At 33.7% G+C, this 14521-nt stretch overlaps 2 protein-coding genes and 1 pseudogene across 3 annotated transcripts; 2 read left to right on the plus strand and 1 right to left on the minus strand.

Annotated features, from left to right (window-relative positions):
- The first annotated feature begins 1684 nt into the window (after positions 1-1684).
- LOC145563517 (uncharacterized) lies at positions 1685-3981 on the plus strand. The gene is made up of 2 exons (XM_081623963.1): positions 1685-2013; positions 3471-3981. Exons 1-2 carry the CDS (start codon positions 1805-1807, stop codon positions 3964-3966), a joined length of 705 nt encoding a protein of 234 aa, XP_081480089.1. The 5' UTR covers positions 1685-1804; the 3' UTR covers positions 3967-3981.
- Positions 3982-4088: 107 nt separating this feature from the next.
- Positions 4089-5813, minus strand: LOC145564790 (glutamate decarboxylase-like). Its single transcript, XM_081624990.1, has 4 exons — positions 5803-5813; positions 5293-5462; positions 5144-5196; positions 4089-4686 (listed from the first exon to the last, which is right to left on the minus strand). Exons 1-4 carry the CDS (start codon positions 5811-5813, stop codon positions 4189-4191), a joined length of 732 nt encoding a protein of 243 aa, XP_081481116.1. The 3' UTR covers positions 4089-4188.
- A 2368-nt stretch (positions 5814-8181) lies between these two features.
- Positions 8182-14042, plus strand: LOC145564791 (sulfite oxidase-like; annotated as a pseudogene). Its single transcript, XR_014094904.1, has 7 exons — positions 8182-8186; positions 8285-8320; positions 8688-8694; positions 9061-9174; positions 9266-9417; positions 13365-13580; positions 13902-14042. The product of XR_014094904.1 is annotated as a sulfite oxidase-like (transcript).
- Positions 14043-14521: the final 479 nt, after the last annotated feature.

A 14521-nucleotide genomic window follows, 5' to 3' on the forward strand; every position in this document is an offset into this window, starting at 1 on the left:
TTTTTGAATTTTTGGAAAGAATGTTTAACTTATATTTTTCCATTAAAGTTTAAGACAACACCTAAAAAACTTAACTAATTAGTTTTCCTGCTAGATAATAGAGTCACGCAAAATTGATACTTTTCATAATAATGTGCAACCGCATTCTTCTTTAATTTTGGAAATATTTTAGCAATAAGCTACATTTTGGAAATACTTTTATTTAAATAAATCAGATGACTTAAAAGTTACAACACACTTAATTGTACTTATTATCAATTAATTGTATTTAAATATTGTTATAAACTTAAAATAACCACCCACCCCCGCTACATGGAAGGCCTCACCCTCATCCATCGCCAACCACCAAACAAACCACCTCCCTCACCCTTCACCCTTTTATATTCCTCCTTGCCAGTGGTCGACCACCTTTTTTCCCACAGCCCCTTTATCAACCCCTCCATAAACGCCATCCGAGACCCACCCAAACCGACCTCAACAACCCATTTGCAAATTCTTATTTACCTTATAATACTCATATTTTCATGCTAATTTTGCTATCCAACGTCAATAATACAAGTTTTGAAACTATCATAACGGTAACACTTCCTCCATTTATATGTTCTACCATCAACTCACTTCACCAATTCACCATTAATCACATACCCATTATTTCTTCTCAAATGTTTTCAATTACTATAGTTATAGAGAATTCATCATCTTCTAAAAGATCTACAACAACTAACTTATCTAAATTCACAAACTCTTTTCAAGTTGAAAAATCACATATTATGCAACCATGACTAAGAATTTCAGGGAAAATATTCACCAACAAACGTCTTTTTCATATTTATAACATTTTGTGATATTTATGTCCATATTATACCACAACTAAGAATTTGATATGAATTTTGGTAATTAAGCATTCATTTTCAATACAAATATAATACAAATAATACTAAAACAATCATTTTTGATACTAAAATAATACGGATGATGAATTACAAAATATTTTCATAACAATTTCAGTACTACAACAATACATCTGGTCTCCGTCGTCTCTTTCGCTCGCTCTCCTGCCCACATGCCGTAGTTTGCCTTTGATTTCAGCCTCCATTGTTTTCAACCATCGTATGGACCACATCACTTTTTGATTTCGCCAACCATTATTTCATACTCTAAACCACATCAATCTTTGAATACGCTGACCCTTCCTTTCCTCTCAACCACCTTACTCACTTTAAAGCCACCGTCGTCAGCCCTCACTTTAAAGCCACCGTCGTCAGCCCTCACTTTAAAGCCACCGTCGTGGCCTTCACCTTAAAGCCACTGACGTCGGCCCTCCCCTTAAAGCCACCGTCCTCAGCCCTCACATTAAAGTCATCGTCGTCGGCCCTCCATGGTGTCTTCTCGCAAATCCTCCAACATCATTCACCGCCAAAAGTACAATTAAATGCAAATTTACAATTCAAAATTCAAATTTTTTCATTCGCAAAATTTTCAAAGAAAAATTTCAAAACTATTCACGTGCACCGAGTGTGCCAACTTCTTCAACCAATAAAAATCTTTGTTTATGCGGGGTACACATAGACTCCTTTCGATTAACACCCCCTTTTCTTGGAACTCCCAAAAAAACCCATCTTTCATCATTTTATCAAACAAATCCAAAAAATCTCAATCTTCAAATCAATCTACCCAAAATAAGTTGAATCGAAGATCAAAATTAACGGGGTTGAGAAAATGGGGAGTGGGAATTGTTGCAGTAGTAGCAATAGTAACAGGAAGAGAATTAAACAAGCAATATGGGTGGGATAAAGATGGATTAATGGAGGTTTTTAAGAAATTATCAGATCAATTAGGAATTTGGGCAATTCCAGCTTATGTGGGTGTTCATACTCTTACATTGTCTCTTTGTTTGCCTTCTGCTGTGTTTTTTGAAGCTGGGGCTTCTCTTCTTTTTGGGTTTCTTCCTGCTGTTATTTGTGTTTTTTCTGCTAAGATTCTTGCTGCTTCTCTCTCCTTCTGGATTGGCAGGTACCCTTTTCTTAATTCTCTCTAAATTGTTTTATTTAATTTATATTGTATAATTATGAATTTAGTTTTCTGCCATTTTTGGATTTTGTTTATATGTGAAGATTGAATTTTGAGATATTGTTGTTTAATGTGATAGTGACTATGGTGGATTGGTGGAGAATGATAATTATTGGCATTGATTATGCAGCATTGGTGTAAAATGTGCAAGTATTGTTGGAAATGTTTTTGTTGGTTGATGAGATGTCTTATTATAGTGTGTTATATTGTTTGTGATTTCTACCATTGGGTTTTGTGTGGATGTAGACTAGCTCAGTTGTTAAAATTTTAAGTCTTGAGGGTAATTTCCGACTTGAGATTGTTTCTCGTCTACATTACTAACCTTAGTGGTTCCCCTTTTCCGTTTTTGGGTTTTGTGTGCAAATTGAGGCTTTTTAGTGGTTGAGTTTGGTGTATCACAAAAAATTTAAATTTACAAGTAGTAGCTGTTAGAAAGTGTTAAAACTGTTGGATTAAATTGCAGGAAGGATTGTTCCACATTTTTTTTTTTTTTTTTTTTGGGGGTGGGGGGGGGGGGGGGGGGGGGGGTGGGGTTGGGGATGAGCTACTAAAGCTTTCAGATTCCTACTCCAGTTCAGAGATTAACAAATAATAGTCATTTATACTAGTTTGTGATGCTCTGGATACAATATTTCCAAAAGTATTAATGGTTACATTTGAACCATATCCTCATTTAAATAGAGTAATGGAGTGGGGGTGGGAAGGACAACTTAGTGTTCACTTTTTTTCCCCTAATGTGCTGTTGGTGTGTCAACATCAAATAATATCGTACTTTGAACTCCACACGTCGATCTTCACAATGTCACAACAGGGCGATATGATGCAAACTGTAGACTTAAATCTCAAGAACCCTTTCATGATAGTGAGCTGAGGGCAGAGGATTATTACTCTTTTATTTACTGTTTTGTGTATATGATTATGGGTTTGCTTGATTAAATCTTGCTGCTTTAGCAGTATATCCACTTTAGTTTGCAGCTGGAATGGAACCTTTTTTTTTTTGTTGGGTGTGCATCATCTTCTTCTCAGCTGCAATGAATGGAAGCCTTTAGTTGAAAATAGTTGAAGTCATAACATATGTAGCTACGGTTGTTGAGCCACTGAAGAAATGCGTTTGTTGTGTCATTGAGTGTATATAGGAGATTGTGCTCAGTTCTAGAGAACCATCTTTTGTTACTGTCTTTATGGCCATGGAAGAAGTCGTGACTAATGATTTGATGGGACTCTCTCTCTTTCTCTTCTTCTTTTGTCATCATCTTATTTAATACAAGTATTTGTTAGTGTATCTTATAGATGTCAATGTTTTTGCTTCTTGATGCTAATAAGTGTTGACATTATCTACTATTATCAATACTAAATTACTAATAGATTTGTAATATTATTTTATTTGTTAATTATTGTAGGCTTATCTTCAAGAGTTCCAGTTCTGCGATGCATTGGGTGCAAAGTAACAAGCACTTTCATGTACTCTCTAAAGGCGTAGAACAAGATGGTTGGAAATTTGTTCTTCTTGCCAGGTTTTCTCCTGTCCCCTCTTATGTCATCAATTATGCTCTGGCTGCTACTAAGGTCAGATTTTTTGTGGATTTTCTGCTTCCTACTATTATTGGCTGCATGCCGATGATTATACAAAATACTTCTATTGGAAGTCTTGCTGGTGCTGCTGTTGCTTCAGCGTCTGGTTCTCAGAAATATCAGATTTGGTCATACGTTTTCCCACTTATTGGGATAATGTCCAGCATTCTTATCTCTTTCAGGATCAGAACATATAGTAAAAATATTTCTGCTGAATCTTCTGTAATTGAAAATAGCAATTCTGAAAATAGTGCTGACTCACCTGAGTCACCTCAACTACTAACCAGTCACAAGGCAGGCGAGAATGTGAAGAAAAGGCGATGATGCCTTTCTTCTCTTATTTCCCTTTTACTACATTAGACAGGTTACAGATTTGTAGTATTACAGATTTTCTGTTTGATTAAATATTCTCTTTTAATGGAAAAATCCAATTTTAAGAGAGATGAATGTTCTCTTTTTGTTATATTTATTTTTTTTTATTTTAATTACATTACATATTAAAGCCATAAATTTACTGCTCATAAATTTACTTGGAACTCAGACATTCTAACAGACACCCTTAGTCTTCCTTCCCGACACTTTTACGTCCTTATGAACCACTTTATGCTCGTCTGTCTTCCAATGGACTGAGGTTTCTGGTATGTGTAAAGAGCCCTCTTCAGCATCGTGACCACCTTCACTTGGTTTGACTTTCAGTGTGAAAGTTATCTTTGGAACAGTATCTGTGAGCTCTGGTAGTACCTGCTTTATGTGTGAGAGTAGCTTATCCACCGTTTGCCTCCCAAAATCCTCCCTGACCACAACTCGGAGGATTGTTATATGCTCAATGTCAGCAGGCATTGTGTATGCTGGTACAATCCATCCATGGTGCCTTAGGGCTTTTGACGATTCAAATGCAAGGCTTTTGCTCTCATCTTTAAAGGCAAAGGCCACTAGTGGTATTCCTTGTTCTTTTGAGACAATGTCAAACCCACCCATTTTTTCCAATCCTTTTCCGAGTGTTTTTGCATTTTCTATGCAATTTTCAATGACATGCTTGTACCCCTATATAAGAGAAGAATCAGGTTGTTATGAGGAAAATATATCTTAATATTTGTGCAGTAACTATGGTCAGACACTATGTAGTTATGCAGATTAAAATATAAAACTATCAAACAAACATCTCTCATGTAAAAAAGGAGTATCAAATTAGTTAATACTTATATGTTTTTGGACCTGGCATTACACTGCACTAAAAAAGCTGGCCTGTTTGGGTTATTTTATTCTCAGGTGTACTTTTTTCTCACTTTTAGCAGGTTGTGGATTTCCTTGATTTATTTTTGATTTCATGTGTTCAAAACGTGTTACTTTGATCATAGGAATTGAGATTTCATGTTAGTCCATTTATGCAATCTGTGTAAGTTCCTGCTGCTGATTGTGGTTAATTTATACTTCGTAGTTCTTTCCTGTAGATCTTGTTCAGATTTACTACTGTCAGGCTAGAAGGTAAGAAGAAACATACCTCAAATCCCAGCCTTAGGAACTGATAATATTGTGCCACTATTTGACTTGCCCCTGCATGTCAGCGATTCAGATTAGTGAAGAATTCTACCTCTCTTCCACCCCCTCTCCCTCGAAAGCAATAGGAGTTGCATAAGTTTTGTGCATTACCTTTGAAGAAGTTGAGGGTGAATGTAGGCTGATCAGTGCCAAGGTAGTTAATGTGGAAGACAAGCTCTTCCGGGAGGTCTGCTTTGCTCCTCCAAATAACCCACCCAACTCCGGCATAAACCAGGCCATACTTATGGCCACTCACATTTATACTCTTCACCAATGGCAGCCTAAAGTGTTTCAACTATACTTTACGGTTATGAGGTTCTTGATTTCGGATTAGCAAGTACTGAGCTCAGTAATAATAATGATGATTTAAATTAGCAGAAGAACGACACTGGTGAAGTATGATGGTTGAGGCCGGGGAGAGATTTGCAAAGCTTACACTCTTTAGAATGCTAATTGAATAGTTTCCATGCAACCCAACCAGCCATCCAAAAAAAAGATGAAATCCCGTTGCAGATTCTGTGCATCGGTTGATCATGAAATGCTTCCCTTGAGTGAATTTACACTCTTTAGAATGCTGAATTGTTAGATATGTTTTATGGGGTAGATTGAATGCTTCCCTACTGCTGCTTCATTAGCATATGGGATATGGGTTTGAGAAGAAGAATAACGAGACGATTTTGGTTTTCGATCTTGGAGGTGGTACTTTTGATGTTTCGGGTGAGTCCTTCAAAAAGAAAAACTCCAATTGTGAGAAATTCTATGTATTCATCAGCCTTCTGCATTAGTTTACTTTTTGTAGCAGTACATCAGATTATCTTACATTGCAAATTTGCAACTCTTTCTGCCTTTTGCAGTTCTTAAGGTTGGAGACGGAGTTTTCGAGCTGTTATTTACATTAGGTGACACTCACTTGGGTGGTGATGACTTCAATAAGGTAGGAAACAATGGCGCGCCTAATGATGTGTTAGCTTGAATCGGTTCTTTACTCTTGTGCAGTGAAACGATACAATTGTTTGTAATTGCTACTGCAGAGAATGGTAGATTGGCTAGCAAAAACTTTCAAGAAGAATGAGGGTATTGTTCTTCGGAATGACAGAAGCTCTTCATCGTCTAACTAAAGCTGTTGATTATTGTTTCAATGTTTTTTTTTTTTGAAAAACATCAACCATTCTCCTGATTATTGTTTCAATGTTGTTTAAGGAATTAGGTCTAACAATTTCTTTGTAATCAAGGCTTGGTTCTTTGAAGCGTCTAACAAAAGTAGTGTATCACGTACATATTTTGCAAATACAAATTAGCCCTTGAACTTATCTAACTATAATCAAAATACTTGAATTAAATCAATTTTGTCGTTAATTGCCACAACAAGTATATGAAAAAGGAGGAACTTATTACCAATAGCTTGAAAAAAAAAAAAACTCGTTCCTTGACTGTATCTTTGTTTTTTTGAAGAAAATCCATTACGGAAATTATATTACTAAATCATAAGAAGCAACATCAACAATACGAGTAGGGATTATATTATTCCACACTCTCCGATCCATATCCCAAGTTTGGAAATGAGCCAAATCACTCTATTACCACTACGCTTAACAAAAGACCACTTAACACTACTAAAACTAGAACACAAATCTATAATATCATCCAACACCAAATGAAAAGAACTTGAGCCCTTCTGTTGTCTTCGCAGCTCCTCAATAACCCCCAAACAGTGACTCTCTACTTCAATTCTCTCATAACCTTCCTCCTTGGCTAACATCATACCCCACCAAATAGCTTTAGCCTCAGCCAATTTTGTCTCCCATGGTTCAGCACCTTGAATCACCCCACAGCATCTTTGATTCCTCGACTGTATCTGCTGGTCCTAACGGCTTTCACGAAGTTTTCAGAGTCTCTCGGAATCCCCAACCTTTCATCAACAAAAATTACAGCATTCTTGAAAGACTCAACATCCTCAAAACACATCGATCCATCTAGGTCTATCCATTTCCGGATGAAACTAACCGGAATCCCATAATCTCGCAACAGATTAACATTGGGCACAAAAACTTTGCAAACCAGTCCAAGATCATGATCGCGAAGGAGCAAACTATTTGTACAAGTTCAATCACAACAGCGGTATCACCCATAATCTCCTTCAAAAACTGGAGTGAGGGAACGATAATGGAATTCAGCCCGTGATCAAATATGGTCGGGGTGTTGCCACACACAAGATCACAGATATCATTTAGTGTGAAACCATAATTCAGGAATACCTGGACCTTTGGTTTAAGAGTGTTAACTTTGAGCAATAAGATTTTAGGCGAATTGGATACCAATATTCGAATATGAGACTCCCTGAATCCAACGTCGTGTTGAAGGTAGGAGACAACAGAATTGGCATTTGCGAGGAAAGTGAAGTCAGCAACTGTTTTCGCACCTCGATTTCTCCAGACTTGGGGGGGTTCAGCAGCAATGGGTTTGTTACTCCTCCTTTTGTTACTCCAACAGTCAGCAAGATTCTTCGTGGAAACTAGATTATTAGCTTCTTCCCTGGAAAGCCCGAGACTAATTAAATAATTAACCAAGAACGGCCTCGTGATCGTGATCGTGCTCGTGATCAAGGTTGAAGTCGAATAGGGTGGAAGATGGCGGTTTTGGAGGAGACTTTTGATGCAATTGCTTGTGTGGTTGCCTATTTTCAGCATCTTCTCGTTTGTTTTAATTTGGTTCCAAACTTCCAATTGATGGTTAGGAGGCGGCTAATGTATTATTCATGATTAGAATATATATAGGATTAGGGTTACATGATAATTCTAGAAGATTTCACTTTTATTTTAAAAAATAATCTCTACCCTTTCAAAAACCAAAAGTCAGTAATATTTCGAATGATTATAGAGTTATTGTTAATATGTAATGATTTGGGAAGTTCATATAGTATGAAAGATGAAGGATAAGAGTATAGATATTGGTTTAATGTTTAATAATTGGTGATATGCATCTTAATGTGGTACAAAATTAATGAGGTAATTAAAATTATGAAGTATGATTGTATGAACAAGGTTAGAAACTCACCTTTTATAATTAAACATTGGAAATTCTGATTTGATATTGTGCTTTCTAGGTTTGTATTAGTTTTTAATCTTTCTCTGCACTTACAGTATTATGCACTGAAATCTAGAGTTGACAGTTTAGGTGATTTTTAAACCATGTGAGAATGAAGAAACCAACATCAACATATTTATGCTTCTATTGTGGCTCCCTGCATGGCATGTTAAGAGGTAGAGGGGTAGACAATCTTTGATCTATATGATGCCAGTTGACCCTTGATTCTAAAACACCAAGATTGTCTGATACTTTGCATTAAGAAATACATGTAAACAATTCAACGAGCCAGTTTGAGCGTAGTCTAATTAAAAGCCAAAGTAATGAACATGTAAACTAAGACCTTTCCAGCTTCCATAACTGACAAGATCCGACTGCTTACACGCAACATTGGACTTAAAGTTGTTGACTTATTGATGTAGCTGCAAGGTATGAGGGCCTATGCTCATCCAAAGATTTTGACCCTATGAGCAGCTTATAACCTAAAGAATTGAAAACTACACCTCAATCTCTACTGTAATAGGAGCTGGTCCTTAATTAAACAAAAAATCCTTTTTTCAAGTAAACCCTTAACTGGTTAAAACTCTTAAAAGCTATTCCAACCACGTCCTGCTTATTGTTAACAGCAATTATAAGAAGTGAAAGTGTTGATAAGCTTTCACTATTGATTTTCCAATCAAGCTACTTTATATCCTACTTCATTCACGATCACGACTGATCTCATGACCACCATTAAGTCTCTTTGTTTGCAGTATCAATCTAACTTGAGTTTATCTGTTTGTGATATGACCTTAGCCTCTTAATAGGGATCATGGTTACCCATTACGTGTAATTGTCCACGGTGTTATCGGTGCTCGTTCAGTTAAATGGCGGCTGGATTCTGTCAATGTGATTGCTGCAGAATCACAGGTTGGCTAATATAGAGTACTTGGTTTTTATAAGTTGTTACATATTTTCTCTTTAGGGGACTTAGTGGCCTATTTCATGCTGCTATCAACAGGGTTTCTTCACGCAAAAGGATTATAAAATGTTCCCTCCTACAGTTGATTGGGATAATATAAATTGGTCAACAAGGAGACCTCAAATGGACTTTCCAGTTCAGGTTTATATATCTGCTCCTTAGAAGACTCTAATGTTCTGAAGGATGGCAAGGTAATTTTGCTACCTTTGTTCCTTCTCATTCAATAATACTTCGTACTCCCTCCGTGTTTATTAAAGTGTTACAGTTTGACCGGCACATAATTTTAGGTAATTTAATTGACTTAAATAAAATAAGAGGTAAGTGGGGTAGTTGAAGTATTAAAAAATTGTAAAAGAAATATAGTGGGTTAATAGTTTATTGAAAAGTAATGAATGTGAGAGAAAAGATATAATAAAAAAAAGTAGAGTGGGTTTGGATGGAGACCATGAGAGAAGAGAGATATAATATTTTAATGTAATTTTTTGCCAAAAAAGAAAGTGTAACACTTATTAAAATACGGAGGGAGTATTTGAAGAATGGGCAAAATATAATTAGATATGCGCTTTGTTCAAATTACAGTATCAACAATTAAGCACTTAATATCTTGGAGAGTGGAGACCCCATCCAATGGCAAAAATTCTCGGAATGATTGCACTCAAAGATATAATTATAAATCAAATACACAAATATAGAAAGGATTTTATGTTCTTAAAAAATGGATGTTTCTACTGTGGTCCACTTTATTAGGACCATCACTGTACTGAATTATCATTGGCCGATTATTTATTTATTTTTTTACCTTGGTCAAACCTTATTTTTAGTTATTTCCATTTTTTAATTTTTTTTTTATTTTCCAAAATTTAATTACTGTACTTCCAAAAAAAAAATTATAATTTTCGAAATTTATTTATTAAATTCAGTTTTTAATTAAATCAAAAAATAAGATTAAATTAAAAAAACAAAATCAAAAAAAATTTCATCAATGTTCTTCATAGTTCATCATTGTTCATCGACATTCTTCAACATCCTTCAAATTTGTTCAACAATCGATGAATTTCTCTATAAAGTAAAATCTACAGTCGTGCGTCGATGGAGAAAACGAAATAAGATCTACAGTCGTGCGTCGATGGAGCGAACGAAATAAGATCTACAGTCGTGCGTCGATGGAGCGAACGAAATAAGATCTACAGTCCTGAATATCAAATTTGCAAAATCAGGGGTTGTAACGCATATTGGCAGAGGTTTTTAATTATAGAAAAATAGATTTCACTTGTATGATATCAATCAACGGATGCAAAAACATCGAATTTATGTATTCGATCAAAAAAATTTGAATTATTCGGTAATCTAGGTTCTTCAAGAAAACCTGATAAGAAACCATAAAATTTTCTTCGATACGTTGTTTGATCCAAAAAAAACTGAGACCGAATTACAAATCGTGTTTGTGTTTAAGGAATTTACCTACATGCGGATAAGACATTACCTATTATTTACATTTTAAATATTAAACAATTATGACCATACGTTATGTTGGACATTACCCATTAAAAGGGAAGATGATAACCACTAATGAACAAAGTGCTAGTGGTGGATACAACTATGCCATAATTCTAGGCACTTTTGTGGATTATTTAGGATATGGTGCTATCATGAAGCGAAATTTATGAATACACGTAACAATTATAGTTATTTAAATTTTATCATTGATTAAAATTTTAAAAACGATATGGTAATATATGTTAGGTTTTCAATATGGAAAATGTAATCTTATAATGATAAATTATGTAGTTACAATAGATAGCAATAGAAATTCAAATAATCATATTATTTGATTGCATAAGATAACAATAACAATTCAAATAATCAAATCTTCTCCCATGTATGTGATATTATTGAATAATTTTTTACCATAATTATAGCTCATTATTAAGAAATTGTAAAATCACGGTATCTCATTTTTTTTCCTATTTTTTTTTATGAAACATGTTGACATTATTTTGTTAACAATTTTTTAATGTCGTACCATGATATCAAAGGATATATTTTTTATGAAAACTATATAATCTGACAAAAGCATATATTTTTTGTCTTTTATTTGTGTCAGTAACAAAAAAATAAAAACAGTTTGAATCTTAGAAGGAACACCACATTCACATTTTATCATGAATCCGCCAAAACTTGAAGATGAACCTCCAGAATATAGTGAATCCCCCCCCCCCCTTTTTTTTTTTTGATTTTTTTTGGTGGTTATGTTTATAGAATTAGGTCAAGGATATAAATTGAAGTTTTGTAACTGACAACCGAAAAACATGGGCGGTCATTTCAAAAATTTGAATTCAATTTAATTTGAAAATTTCAATTCATGATTTAATTGAAAAAGATACCGCGTAGCTCTTTACATGTAATAAAATTATGATTTAGCATATTTATTTGAATGTCATTACCCATTTGTATTTAAACTTTTTTTACAAGTAAAAGCCAATTTGAGCCTAACCATTTATGTATAAATAAAAACTACAGTTCATTTCAATAACAATCAAGTAACTAACCATTTGGGCAAACAAATTATCATTATGTAAAAATCATGTGTGGCAAACATGGCAAACAAATTATATATACATGTTTAACCCTTTTAATTAAAAATAAGACTTCCCTTTTATGAATATTGTTAAGACCATTATTTCACTAAAAATATTTTTTTACAAATTTACAGATTTTAAAAGTGTGACTAATAACAGTGTTGAGACTATATAAACTACTATACAACCATTGGGTCACAAGATAGATACAAACATATTCTCATATATATGTGTCATTCAAAACTATTTAGACAACAAAGATAACAAGATATTAACAAATTATAATTTAAAAATTGGTAGCGTCCACAACATTTTATGACTATACCCAATAATTAATTAATTTTTTTTCTCAGGTAAATCCCTATTGAACAGTTTGGTAAATTCCTTGTTCATAAAAAAGGTTTAAATTTCAATCTAAGTTTTTTATGATCAAACAAGGGAAGACAAAAAAAAAAAAAAAAAAAAAAAAAAAAAAAAAAAAAAGGTTATTTTCTCTAAAAGTATTTAATCTAATATTGAAGTATATGCATACATAAAGCAAACCACAATAGTAAATATATATTAGTTAGCATTTATACCAAACCTGGTTAACATGAACTATGGTTGTCCAGTGAAGACCACGTTCATATTTACTACTAATTAAGAAGATAACAAGATATTAATGAATTATAAATCAGTAATTGGTAATGTCCAAAAGAACTTAATGTCATATATTTTTAATAATTACAATTTTCATAACAGATAATGTCCTATCCTTTATTTGGGTAAAACATTTTACACAAACAAGATTTCAATTTCGATTTTTGTTTTTTTGGATCAAACAAGGTTTCGAAAAAATAAGGATGCGGTTTCTTTTTCAGATGTTTATGACAAACCCCGATTATCGTAAAACTTAAAAATTGTTATTTCGATTACATAAAGTCACCGTTTTTGCAAACGTTGACTGATTTAGTACAATCCAAACCTATTATTTAGGGATTTAAATCACTGCCCAAATTCGCAACGACTCCAACTTTTTGATATCTTAAAATCTCGCATTTGATTTTTAAATCGTTCCATATTGTTAATCGCTTTCGATGCGCGAGTGAATTTATTGAACACAGATCATGTGTTCGTGTTTAATCTCATCCATGAATGAAAAAACTTGAAGAACATTGAAGAACTATGAAGAACATTGATGAACAATTTTTTTATTTTGATTTTTTTAACTTAATCGTTTTTTTTTATTTTATTAAAATCTGATTTTAATAAATAAATTTCGAAAATGTAATTAAAATGATTTTCGTAAATTCAGTAATTAAATTTTGGAAAATAAAAAAAGGATTAAAAAAGGAAAGAACTAAAAATAAGGTTTGACCAAGGTAAAAAAAATAAAAAAAATCGGCCAATGATAATTCAGTATAGTGATGGTTCTAATAAAGTGGACCATAGTAGAATTTTCGTAAAAAAATATCTCTCGAAATCCTCTTTGCTTAATTCTGGCACTCGACGAATATCTCAACATTAGCATTATCTGGTAATGGTATCTAAACTTTTTTTTTTTTTTTATCTGGGTTTAGGTAACAGTCAAAGGATATGCACTATCTGGTGGAGGTCGGGGGATTGAAAGAGTAGATATATCCATAGATGGAGGTAAAACATGGGTGGAAGCCTCCAGATACCAGAAAGCATGCGTGCCGTATGTTGCAGATAGTTTCTCTTGTGACAAGTGGGCGTGGGTATTCTTTGAGGCCGAAGTTGAGGTGTAGCATAGAGCTGAGATTGTTGCAAAAGCGGTAAGGATGTGTTATACTGTACTACGTAATAAAATTCTTTGGTCTCTTCTCTTGCAGATACCTTGGTGTTCTTTTTTTAAAAAAATTTATACAAACTGCCCATGTATTATGCTCACTCAAAAATTTAATGAAAAAACTTTACATGGCTGTCTGTGTAACTTTAATCCGTTTTCTATCTATGTAGAACACTAAAATTGCAGCTCAATTGCTGTTACTTTTGTAATATAAAATCTTTTGATTCAACTCATTTCATGTTCAATTATTGATGTGAGTTTTCTAATGGCACTGTTTGTGCTTGATGTTTTCTTTGATTTGTGGCAGGTTGATATCGCTGCAAACGTGCCGAAAGTGTAGAAAGTATATGGAATCTCAGAAGAATTTTGAACACATCATGGCATAGGGTTGATGTTAAAATTGGTCACTCAAGTATGTGATATCTCAAAGTCTACCTTATTGTATTTGGGTTGACAAAATTTTAAATATATGTGGCAAAACTCGCAATTCTATATCGTGATTTGGTGAATAACCTATAAGCTACTATGTATGGTTATTGTATGTACTGTATTAGTGATTCTAGATTTTATGTTTTATGTGTGTAATGTTACTCATTACCTGCATAAGGCTAGTCTCTGATGAGGCTCTTTTTTCATGGTTTGAAGCTTTTCGAATCAATCGTTTATGTTCCTTGTTTCGAACCTGTCACATACGGAGTAACATACTCCCTCCATTTCAGAATGATGTTCTTGTTTACATAAATTGATGTAAGTTTTTATCCATCTTTGACCGCAAATATCTTTAATCTCAGACTAACAAAAATTATAAAAGTTAGATATTAATAATGTACTCACCAAGACGAGTCAAATTAGATCACGTGACTATATTAGTTCTTATAGATTGAGAGAAATTTAGAGGATTTTCTTTTATTTTTTAAAAGTCAAAAT

This window comes from Chenopodium album, chromosome 10 (genome assembly GCF_948465745.1).
Source record: "Chenopodium album chromosome 10, dcCheAlbu1.1, whole genome shotgun sequence".
In the NCBI taxonomy this organism is placed as follows: domain Eukaryota; kingdom Viridiplantae; phylum Streptophyta; class Magnoliopsida; order Caryophyllales; family Amaranthaceae; genus Chenopodium; species Chenopodium album.

Bases quoted from the DNA above. Each gene is read 5' to 3' on its own strand.
- LOC145564790 (XM_081624990.1), bottom strand. The intron at 5,197-5,292 runs GTAATGCACAAA...GCTGACATGCAG, and splicing joins CACCCTCAACTTCTTCAAAG to GGGCAAGTCAAATAGTGGCA. The intron at 4,687-5,143 runs GTATGTTTCTTC...TCTCTTATATAG, and splicing joins TCCTAAGGCTGGGATTTGAG to GGGTACAAGCATGTCATTGA.
- LOC145563517 (XM_081623963.1), top strand. From the start codon at position 1,805: ATGGAGGTTTTTAAGAAATTATCAGATCAATTAGGAATTTGGGCAATT. The intron at 2,014-3,470 runs GTACCCTTTTCT...TAATTATTGTAG, and splicing joins CTCTCCTTCTGGATTGGCAG to GCTTATCTTCAAGAGTTCCA.